Below are 11,360 nucleotides of genomic sequence, written 5' to 3' on the forward strand. Positions count from 1 at the left end.
CCACTCCATATTTATTAATAAGGTTTCACTTTCTTCCTTGTACACCATCTTCTTTTCATGATCTCTGCTCTTTTTTTTTGGCATAGTTTTTTCCCCTCAATCTATGTTAATGACAAATCCAGCTCGAGACTTCTTCGATGAGTTTTAAAGGGCTGTTGCCATTCAATAAATGTTGCATTACCGCCACCAACTAGACTGGGGTATGAATTCCTTATAAAATATATATATATATTTATTCCCGGACTTCAACTCCCGAGTGGCGCAGCGGTCTAAGGCATTGCATCTCAGTGCAAGAGGCGTCACTGCAGTCCCTGGTTCAATTCCAGCCGTGATTGGCAGTCGCATAGGGCAGCGAACAATTGGCCCAGCGTCGTCTGGAGTTGGCCGTCCATTGTAAATAAGAATGTGTTCTTTACTGACTAGTTAAATAAAAAGAGAACCATTGCTATGAATGCTAAAAAGCCAATCTTACTGAACCATATATTGCTCGTTGGCCTAACCTTCTGTGCTGGCACAGATTTACTACTGACACACATATTCTCAGGATCCCTCCCCCTTGACCCATCTTCCTCTACTTTCTTCAATGCCTTTGCATAGGACAACGTCTGCACTACTTTACCCCAGGTAACCTCAACCTGTGTCTCTCACCTCCGGACACTTCTGATGCCCAGTCACATGGGCACCCCTAAAAATATGGAAGATTTTTTTTGTAAAATACCAAGTCCATATTATGGCAAGAATAGCTCAAATAGGCAAATAGTCCATCATTACTTTAAGACATGAAGGTCAGTCAATCTGGAAAAAACATGCAGTTGCAAAAACCATCAAGCGCTATGATGAAACTGGCTCTCATGAGGACCACCAACAGGAAAGGAAGACCCAGCGTAGCCTATGCTGCAGAGGATAAGTTCATTAGAGTTACCAGTCTCAGAAATTGCAGCCCAACTGCTTCAGAGTTTAAGAAACAGACACATCTCAACCTCAACTATTCAGAGGAGACTGCGTGAATAAGGCCTCTGGTCGAACTGCTGCAAAGAAACCACTACTAAAGGACATCGATAATAAGAAGAGACTTGCTTGGGCCAAGAAACACGAGCAATGGACGTTAGACCAGTGGAAATCTGACCTTTGGTCCGATGAGTCCAAATTTGAGATTTTTGGTTCCAAAAGCTGTGTCTTTGTAACACAGAGTAGGTGAAAGGATGATCTCCGCATGTGTGGTTGCCACCGTGAAGCATGGAGGAGGAGGTGTGATGGTGTCGGGGTGCTTTGCTGGTGACAGTCTGTGATTTATTTCAAATTCAAGGCACACTTAACCAGCATGCCTACCACAGCATTCTGCAGCGATACGCCATCCTATCATTTGTTTTTCAACAGGACAATGATCCAACACACCTCCAGGCTATGTAAGGGCTATTTGACCAAGAAGGAGAGTGATGGAGTGCTGCATCATATGACCTTGCCTCCACAATTACCGGACTTCAACCCAATTGAGATAGTCTGGGATGAGTTGAACCGCAGAGTGAAGGAAAAGCAGCCAACAAGTGCTCAGCATATGTGGGAACTCCTTCAAGACTGTTGGAAAAGCATTCTAGGTTAAACTGGTTGAGAGATGGCCAAGAGTGTGCAAAGCTGTCAAGGCAAAGGTTGGCTACTTTGAAGAATATAAAACATATTTTGATTTGTTGAACACTTTTTTGGTTACTACGTGATTCCATGTGTGTTATTTAATAGATTTGATGTCTTCACTATTGTTCTACAATGTAGAATATTGTAAAATAAAGAAAAACCCTTGAATGAGTAGGTGTGTCCAAACGTTTGACTGGTACTGTATATGTTTTAGATACTTCAAGAGGTCTTAAAATTAAAAATCAAATAGCTTAGTGATTATTGGTTTGACCTCCTGAAAACAATTCATTTCAAGGATCCTGCACATCACTGACCCTTACAAAATGGTGTTTGGTTTGGGGAGGGGGAAAAAGCGCTCTTTTCCGTCTTGCATCTGGATTGGACAATAAATTACACACGTGATTTAGTCAGTGGTCTTCAAATTGACCCTCCAAGTCCCTCTCCTAAACATTTGAGTTTCAGACATTTGTGCTGACTGGGTAAACCGGCAAGAACTTGAACGGACGTGAGAAGAAAACATTGGTACAATGAAGTCTTTATTCGGGAGTATCGTCTACTGCCTTTTCCTCTTTGTGTCTGATGTATACGGAACGCACCGTTTGAATGGATTCGATCCACAGCAGGTTACTGCTCAAAGTTATGCACAACGTAGAAATATTGCCCGGCCACCGCTGCGGACCCTCGCTCCTTCAGGTAGGTTTTCAGAGAAACGTGTCGGTCCCCCATACACCTTTCTATTTGTGTTTGTGTTTTGTGTCATGATACACACTGAATATCACTTGATTGTTTAGCCAAGTACATTTTCCGCCAAAATTGAAAATAGCTTTTTGAATTCAATTATTTGTCTAATCCGATCAAAATCTCGTGCCAACTACTCGTAGTCTGTCCACGAGAGATTAATCCGATAATTTTATACTTCTCCTCATTGGGAACCAACCAAGTGTCCGTGCGTAAAAATCGCGTAAAATACACGGAACAATTGGTTTTATTATAGCCACTCCTTGAATTGTAGATAATTCGGTCTGCTATAGGTTTGCAAAATTCCAGTAACTTTTAACCTGGTTTTCCAGAAATCCTGGTTGGAGATTCCTTTTGGGAACGTTACCAGAATTTTGCAACCCTAGTCTGCTATGTGGAAATTCTAATACGTGTACTAAGGTACTTGGACATATGCATTCCATGTTCATGCAGTTCAACAGGGCAATAAGTCATTATAGATTTACATTTACTTTTTTTAACCATACAATTTCAAAATTGACAAATTGTACTTGATTTTGCTTTATTGGCTAAACAATGACATCCAAGTTTATAAGACCGATACCATATCTGTCAAATCTATATGTGCTACAAGACTAAATGCATGTGTAAGTAATTTACATTTTATAACATTTTATGAGTGCGATATTCTTCTATGCTGGTTCGAAACGAGCCAAGCGGCTACCAGCTCAAATGTCACTCATGCTTCAAAAACTAATCAGTATTCTCATGCTAACTCTTAAAGCAAGCGGAGTTCATTCTCACATCAACAACACACCCATAACTATAATTTATACAAACTCACATCGAAACATAACTATCATTCATACAAACTCGCTTCGAAACTATAATTCATAGACTCACAGCTTGCCCATTTGCTGACTAACTAATTTGCTCTACCGCTCCTCCTCCCCTCCTCTGGTGGCCCCTAGTTCACGCCAGTGCATACAGGCATAGAGGCTATCACTACCACCACCAGCCACCAGGGATCCACCTGCCCGTGGTTTACCAACAACCTGGCCCTCTATCTCCACCCGTGGCTTACCCCAGATCCTCTGTCCCCTTACCACCTTACCAACACAGAGCGCCACCGTCGGTGTACAACCTATACCAAGACCTTTCACCTCCAGTAGTTCACCACCACCCGTTTAAAGTTTTTTTTCCACCAGTGAGCCACCACCACAAATTCATAGGTAAATGTCCACACATTTTACCTCTGGTACAGCCTAAACCTACTACAGTGCCAACGACCCCTGTGGTGTACCTACCCACCACAGTTCCAACTCTACCATCAGTGACTACACTGCAACCGGTGATGACCACCTTGCCACTGGAGTTGACCACCACCCCCGTGCCGCCAACACTACCTGTCAGTACCCAAAGCGGCGTCGTCATCACCACCACCAGTGTGGAGACAGGTAGAAGCCAGGTTTCCCTTCCTACCCAACCAATTCAATCCATAGTTGTCCAGGTCAGCTCTGTCTTTTTATTTTAGAATAGCACAGGACTACTGTCACATAATCAACCATTCTCAATGATCATTTCATCACATAATCAACCAGCCAGAATTTATGTTATTTGCAATCTAATAATGACAAAACACCATACAATACTGGGGTGAAGCGTTCCAGGACAAGTCAAAAAAGACTTTCTTGTTCTCCGCAGTTTATAATTTGGAACAGAAAAACTATGAATAACTGGATTAACATTTAAATACTTTTCACTGCATTAGAATGATATTTTTTTTTAGTTTATTCTGGAAAACAACGAACCAGTTTTGACAACAGGATGATTAAAGAAGGATACTGGTATCAATTAAAATTCTGCACCAGTTAGGATGTCAAAGCTTAATGAAGCCTTGCCATTCAATTTGGCCTTTCACAGTCCAATCCTGAACTATTAACAGAAGAACAGTTAAGAGAGGTGAAAGGATACAGTATGGCTCCATGAAAGGCATAATATACTGTAATAACTAACCTCTAAACCGTCTAACTGAAATGATGCACAACTCATGGCCTTGCAAACCCCTCTTTCATCCTATAACTCAAGCAACCAGAGTTGTGCATCCCCCAAACAACCACGAGAAATGTCCTTTTTTTGTGTAGCTGAATTGTTTAAACTTTCTTCATGGACACTAATATGAATGAATGTCGCTTTTCAATCCACAAACTAGGGCTACATGTGTGTGTCAATGAAATGAGTTTGTATGAAATAAACTGGGCTTTTCAGTGTGAACATATGGCCATTTTGTTAAGAGCTGCAATGCTTCTGGTTTGCCACCAGCGACAGACAATTCCTGCAGGAGCCGTCCCCTGGACCTGGTCTTCATCATCGACAGCTCCCGCAGCGTGCGCCCTGGCGAGTTTGAGAAGGTCAAGATCTTCCTGGCCGACATGGTCGACACCTTGGACGTGGGACCAGAAGCCACCCGTGTGGCCGTGGTCAACTATGCCAGCACGGTCAAGATCGAGTTCCTGCTCAAGGCTCACCTGAACAAGCCCAACATGAAGCAGGCTATCACCCGCATCGAGCCCCTCGCCGCCGGCACCATGACTGGCCTGGCCATCAAGTCGGCCATGACCGAGGCCTTCACCGAAGAGTCAGGCGCCCGGCCAAAGTCAAAGAACATCGCCAAGGTGGCCATCATCGTGACAGATGGGCGTCCTCAGGACCAGGTGGAGGAGGTGTCAGCGGCTGCCCGGGGGTCCGGCATCGAGATCTACGCGGTGGGGGTGGACCGAGCCGACATGACCTCTTTGCGGCTGATGGCCAGCAACCCTCTGGAAGACCACGTGTTCTACGTGGAGACCTACGGCGTCATCGAGAAGCTCACCTCCAAATTCAGGGAGACCCTGTGTGGTATGACTGAGCAGGGTGGAGGAGGAGACTAGTCTAAACCGTAAACGTTGGTTTTAGTCTGAGACCGTGTACCGTCTACAGGGGTGGTTTAATCTGTTTTCTCTTTAGCACTTCATTTTGAATCCTTAGGTTTTCTATTAAAGTGTAAATTATACGTTGACCAAATGGTAAAGAGAAAAAACACACCTCACGTGGATTAAAGGTTTATATACCCTGGTACTAGATTCCAGCCCATTGGAAAGTAGTTCGGCCATTTGTCTACTCTGGGCTTGTTTCCCCACATTTAGATTAAACCTAGTCACAGATTAAAAATCTATTTTAATGGAGAATCTCTATTGAAAGTGCCTCTTAGTCCAGGAGTAGGCTTAATCTGGGTCTGGGAAACCCGCCCCAAGAGTTTTTGCCAATCTTGGTCTCTAGTGAACAGTCAGGTATGGTTCCTCACTTTAAGTAACAGACAGGATGGTCCTTCAACAAGTGCAAGGTGATCGAAGAGGTAACTGCTCATTAACGATTGACCAATGAGAAATCAAAGCTTCATGCCACACACAGATCGCTTTGAATCTGTCAATCGTACAGCTGTGTTTAAAATGATCAGAATACTGTTCTAAAATCTTCGAAGTCATTTTGAATAGTAAATTGACTTTTTTTTCATAACATTCTAATATTTATTAACTTGAATGTTGTGTACATTTTAATATTGTTTTTAAAATGTATTTATTTTTTATGTTAACAGTCCCCCTTCTATGTTTGCAATGAACCTTGACTGAGTTTGTGTATGGTCCACCAGCTTTCCAGTCACATTAGGTGGCCTTCAGTGTATAGCTGGCCTTATTTCAATAGTCTATTGATATACTTCCATACACCTTTTTGAAGCTTGGAACTCAGACAATACAACAAACAGTCTTTTGCGTCTACAATTTCATCAAACAGGCTATGGAAAAATGTCTCTAACTTCTGCACTTACACGCACATGCTCAAAAACATGTCTCAGTTCATTCTGCTATGGTATCTATACTTGTTATGCTATTTATACTATATACAGAAATGAGGTTTTCTTAGAGAAATTAGATTATAAATGGGTTATAAACGACCAGCGTTTTATACATGGTAAGTATGTTTGATAATATGGCTTCTTCAGATCACTTTTGAATGCATACAAGCTATAACCGTTCCAAACTTACCAGCCTATGAAATTGTACCCATGCTGCTTTGTGTGTAGCTTGATGGCGGCGTCACTTAACCCCAACTTATTCCAGGTTGGGACCCCTGTGACATGGGACACGACTGTGAGGACATGTGTGTTAGCAGCAGCAGCAACAACTCCTATCACTGCGAGTGTCGGGAAGGGTATCTCTTGAACACGGACAAGAAAACATGTTCCCAGAGTCAGACACGTAAACCTCCCCACTATGTTTGCAAAGGACCTTGGCTGAGTTGCATTGAAGGTGTATGGTCCAACAGCTTTCCAGCCACAGTGTATAGCTGGCACTATGTCAATATATACTTCCATACAGCTTTTTGAAGCTTGCAAATATTGCCACTGGAACTCAGATAATACAAGTGTCCTTTGCATCCACAATTTCATCAAACAGGCTATGGCAAAATGTGTCCCTATATGTGTGTGTGTGTGTGTATATATATATATATATATATATATATGTTATGGTATCTTCACAAATGAGCGTTTCTATCAAATTGCCATCCAGGAATGAAATTGAATAAATGAGTTATAAATGACCATTACATACAGTGAGGTAAGTATGTTTGATAGTATGGCTTCTTCAGAGTACTACCCCAGATCACCTTTACTTAGAATCCTTATGCATACAAACTAACAGTTTCAAATATGATGCCAGCCTATGAAATTGTACCCATGCTGCTAGCTTGTCAGCTCCTTCCCTTAACCCCGGCTTATTCCAGGTGTGGACCCCTGTGCCATGGGACACGACTGTGAGCACATATGTGTCAGCAGCAACGCGTCCCATCACTGCAAGTGTCGGAAGGGCTATATCTTGAACCTGGACCAGAAAACGTGTACTCTGAAACGTAAGAGTCAGTGGGCTAACTGTGGTTGTATTCTAAATATGCCTCCTTTATATAATTTGAACTTTATGTTGAGTCTGCTAAGATGCTCGACCCGTTATGGATGGTGATCACAGAAGATCTCTAATTTGCTTGTTTTCTTATATGCAGCATATGATTGATAAGTCTTCATTCCGCTTTTAAAATCCAACTGGTGCACAATCAATATTACTACTTGATTCACCTTTGGTTTTCCATTTGCCGAACACTTTGTAACACTCGCTAGGTTGCTTCAACATTGTCATAGCATTGTGTTCCTGTCATGGCCATGCAAATGGAACCAAACTCTCTGTGCTGTCCGTCTTGCCTACTAGAGAACACGAGAGCAAAACCAAAATAGGTAAGGGATTAGTTTTGGGGTATGTCTACTGCTATCAAAGAGGATCAGTTGAACATAGGTAAAGTACTTCTACATGGTCATGTTTAGTAGGGAGAAAATGTTCCAGACACTACCTGATCTAGTCCAATAAGAACACATTTATTTTCCAGTGCAAAACATATTTTGCTACGATGTACTCTACTGAACACAACCCTGGTCTGTAGAAGAACAATTGCAAGCCCTACTAGTATATGGAACTCAACAGTATAACAACATTAGTTGGGAGGTATTGAGTGAGAGGCTCCTCCTGTGTGGTGTTATCTACTGTACAGTTGAAGTCGGAAGTTTACATACACCTTAGACGAGTACATTTAAACTCAGTTTTTCACAATTTCTGACATTTAATCCTAGTAAAAATGCCATGTTTTAGGTCAGTTAGGATCACCACTTTATTTTAAGAACTTGAAATGTCAGAATAATAGTATAGAAAAGGATTTATTTCAGCTTTTATTTTTCATCACATTCCCAGTGGGTCAGAAGTTTACATTCACTCAATTAGTATTTGGTAGCATTGCCTTTAAATTGTTTAACTTGGGTCAAACGTTTCAGGTAGCCTTCCACAAGCTTCCCACAATAAGTTGGGTGAATTTTGGCCCATTCCTCCTGACAGAGCTGCTGTAACTGAGTCAGGTTTGTAGTCCTCTGTCCTCGCACACGCTTTTTCAGTTCTTCCCACAAATTTTCCATAGGATTGAGGTCAGGGCTTTGTGATGGCCACTCCAATACCTTGACTTTGTTGTCCTTAAGCCATTTTGCCACAACTTTGGAAGTATGCTTGGGGTCATGGTCCATTTGTAAGACCCATTTGCGACCAAGCTTTAACTTCCTGACGGATGTCTTGATGTTGCTTCAATATACTTTTCCTACCTCAGGATGTCATCTATTTTGTGAAGTGCACCAGTCCCTCCTGCAGCAAAGCACCACCACAACATGATGCTGCCACCCCCGTGCTTCACGGTTGGGATGGTGTTCTTCGGCTTGCAAGCCTCACCCTTTTTCCTCCAAACATAACGATGGTCATTATAGCCAAACAGTTCTATTTTTGTTTTATCAGACCAAAGGGCATTTCTCCAAAAAGTACGATCTTTGTCCCCATGTGCAGTTGCAAACCGTAGTCTGGCTTTTTTATGGCTGTTTTGGAGCAGTGGCTTCTTCCTTGCTGAGCGGCCTTTCAGGTTATGTCAATATAGGACTTTACTGTGGATATAGATAATTTTATGCCGGTTTCCTCCAGCATCTTCAAGGTCCTTTGCTGCTGTTCTGGGATTGATTTGCCCTTTTCGCACCAAAGTACGTTCATCTCTAGGAGACAGAACGTATCTCCTTCCTGAGCGGTATGACGGCTGTGTGGTCCCATGGTGTTTATACTTGCGTACTATTGTTTGTACAGATGAATGTGTTATCTTCAGGCATCCTTGCTCCCAATGATGAACCTGACTTGTGGAGGTCTATAATTTTTTTTCTGAGGTCTTGGCTGATTTCTTTTGATTTTCCCATGATGTCAAGCAAAGAGGCACTGAGTTTGAAGGTAGGCCTTGAAATACATCCACAGGTAAACCTCCAAAAGGCTAATTGACATCATTTGAGTCGATCACAAGCTTCTAACGCCATGACATCATTTTCTGGAATTTTACAAGCTGTTTAAAGGCACAGTCAACTTTGTGTATGTAAACGTCTGACCCACTGGAATTGTGATACAGTGAAATAATCTGTAAACAATTGTTGGAAAAATGACGTGTCATGCACAAAGTAGATGTCCTAACCGACTTGCCAAAACTATAGTTTGTTGACAAGAAATTTGTGGAGTGGTTGAAAAACTAGTTTTAATGGCTCCAACCAGTGAATGTCAACTTCCGACTTCAACTGTATGTACATGCATTATGTAATATTTAACACTAACGTGACATATTGCTCTGTCCCAACATGAAGAGATTAAGGCGGTGGTGGTGGTGGAGGACCCTTGTAAGTGTGAAGCCAGACTGGCTTTCCAGATGCAGACACAGGCCGCCCTCCAGGAGATCACTGCCAGACATATCCTTTCTGTTAGTTCACAGTAGGAAAAGAACTGACCGCAGCACTCAATATAGGCTGAAGACTCAGTGGTATGCCTCCTTCAAAGCAATTCATGGGTTATCTTGAATGCCTTTTATGATTAATGGGCTGGGTTGCATGATCTACCATGACATTATGCGGTTTAGATTTGTGGAAGCAAATGCTACTTTGTCAACTGGATAATCTGATGTTGTAGATCAATTGTAAAAAAATCTATGTATATGAAAAGGTTATAAATGAGTTTTTCAGATGTAACTGTTTATTAACCTTTTATTCAAGTTAGCTTATTCCTAATGTTTTACCACGGAAAAAGAATTGCCTTTACTCTTCTCACTAGCTGACATGACAGGAAGGGTGGAACAGATTGAGAACATTTTGGGACCTGTCTAAGTTGAGGAAGAAACGGTAAGTAACAATTCCCTATGAGGAAGACTAGGTTGAAACCTTCCAACTCTGACCTCTGTGTATTTGTTTACCCTCAGCAGGGTCAGCCAACCTCCGATGGCCCCGCCGTCAGTCACGGACCACTGCAACACAGGCATGTACTACTACTGCTGTCCTCCATCACATCGGCGGATATCGACAACAACAGACAGTGGAACTTTGGATAAACAACACTGCAACAGCTAGAAGGAAATGATGTCAGTCCATGGTTCTTTAAACAAGCTATTGGTCTTAGGTCAGGACTGTATCAGGGAATTATGGGAGCTAATGGTGTCAGTCTGTCCATATATGAGCATCAGGTTCCCACGAAACGTTACAGTATATAACGGTATACACCTTTTAGAAATGTGCTAAATACATCTATTGTATTAATTCATTTTCATCAACTCTGCTTGAGCTAACACATTAGAAATTAGTTTTTGGAAGTTTCTTCGAAGTATATTGAGAAAAATTGAAATCATGTTCAGTAGGGACCAGTCAGTGAGGGCAGTGCTTTTAAGATTTTGTTTTATTTTAACAGATTTTAGAAATGTTATACTATATGATCATTTCCAATCTAGTAGAAATATGTCATTTGTTTTTTGTGCCCGCCATATAAGGTATTTTTGTTAGGTTGTGTCAGTGCAAAATGTTGAACGCTATAATGTGAGGAAAATGTACACCCCCACGTGTGCTGTGTACGTCAGAATAAAAAAACGAATGTACTGAATATGTGACAATCAAGACCAGGAGAGGAAGTTATTTTGCACAGTACCTTTATCCATTGAACTACTTGATGAATATTAAATGGGAAGTTCAGTATTTTACAAGTTGTTAGATTGTTTCTCCCTCTGAAAGTAGTCTAGACCAGAAGAAACAGTACTCCATGGTTCAGTTTCCTTAACAGCCTCTAAAAACCTAATGAGAGGTCGACGGAAAATGGCAAGAAATGTGCAAGTTAACAGGCGGGACACAAACAGACAAATAACAGCACAATACAACAGTGGTGTGCAGAACGGCATCTCGGAATGAACAACTGGTCGGTCCTTGTCACGGATGGTCTATTGGTCGACCACACCAGGTTCCACTCATATCAGCTAAAAGCAAAAAGAAGTGGCGCCAGTGGGCACGCGATCACCAACACTGGACAATTTGAGGGGTGGAAAAATATTGCCTG

The 11,360-nt window shown here is 41.9% G+C and overlaps 1 protein-coding gene across 4 annotated transcripts; it reads left to right on the forward strand.

The window, feature by feature from the left end:
* The first annotated feature begins 2,023 nt into the window (after nucleotides 1-2,023).
* Nucleotides 2,024-11,010, forward strand: matn3a (matrilin 3a). 4 transcript variants are annotated; one of them, XM_090242578.1, is made up of 8 exons: nucleotides 2,024-2,322; nucleotides 3,318-3,803; nucleotides 4,669-5,244; nucleotides 6,504-6,641; nucleotides 7,168-7,293; nucleotides 9,638-9,737; nucleotides 10,093-10,165; nucleotides 10,243-11,010. In XM_090242578.1, exons 1-7 carry the CDS (start codon nucleotides 2,157-2,159, stop codon nucleotides 10,148-10,150), a joined length of 1,650 nt encoding a protein of 549 aa, XP_090098704.1. In that variant the 5' UTR covers nucleotides 2,024-2,156; the 3' UTR covers nucleotides 10,151-10,165; nucleotides 10,243-11,010. The 4 variants fall into 4 exon arrangements, with proteins under 4 accessions (XP_090098704.1, XP_090098705.1, XP_090098706.1 ...); XM_090242579.1 differs by having other exon boundaries at nucleotides 10,246-11,010; XM_090242580.1 differs by having other exon boundaries at nucleotides 2,058-2,322; nucleotides 3,663-3,803.
* The last annotated feature ends 350 nt before the right edge of the window (nucleotides 11,011-11,360 follow it).

The sequence above is a fragment of the Oncorhynchus mykiss genome, chromosome 8 (genome assembly GCF_057628025.1).
Source record: "Oncorhynchus mykiss isolate SJ-2025 chromosome 8, ASM5762802v1, whole genome shotgun sequence".
Classification (NCBI taxonomy): Eukaryota; Metazoa; Chordata; class Actinopteri; order Salmoniformes; family Salmonidae; genus Oncorhynchus; species Oncorhynchus mykiss.

What these genes read in the sequence shown, in the direction of transcription:
- matn3a (XM_090242578.1), top strand. Translation starts at nt 2,157, where the DNA reads ATGAAGTCTTTATTCGGGAGTATCGTCTACTGCCTTTTCCTCTTTGTG. An exon ending in GCGGACCCTCGCTCCTTCAG is followed by an intron (nt 2,323 to 3,317) that starts GTAGGTTTTCAG and finishes GGTGGCCCCTAG; the next exon opens with TTCACGCCAGTGCATACAGG. An exon ending in ATTCAGGGAGACCCTGTGTG is followed by an intron (nt 5,245 to 6,503) that starts GTATGACTGAGC and finishes AACTTATTCCAG; the next exon opens with GTTGGGACCCCTGTGACATG.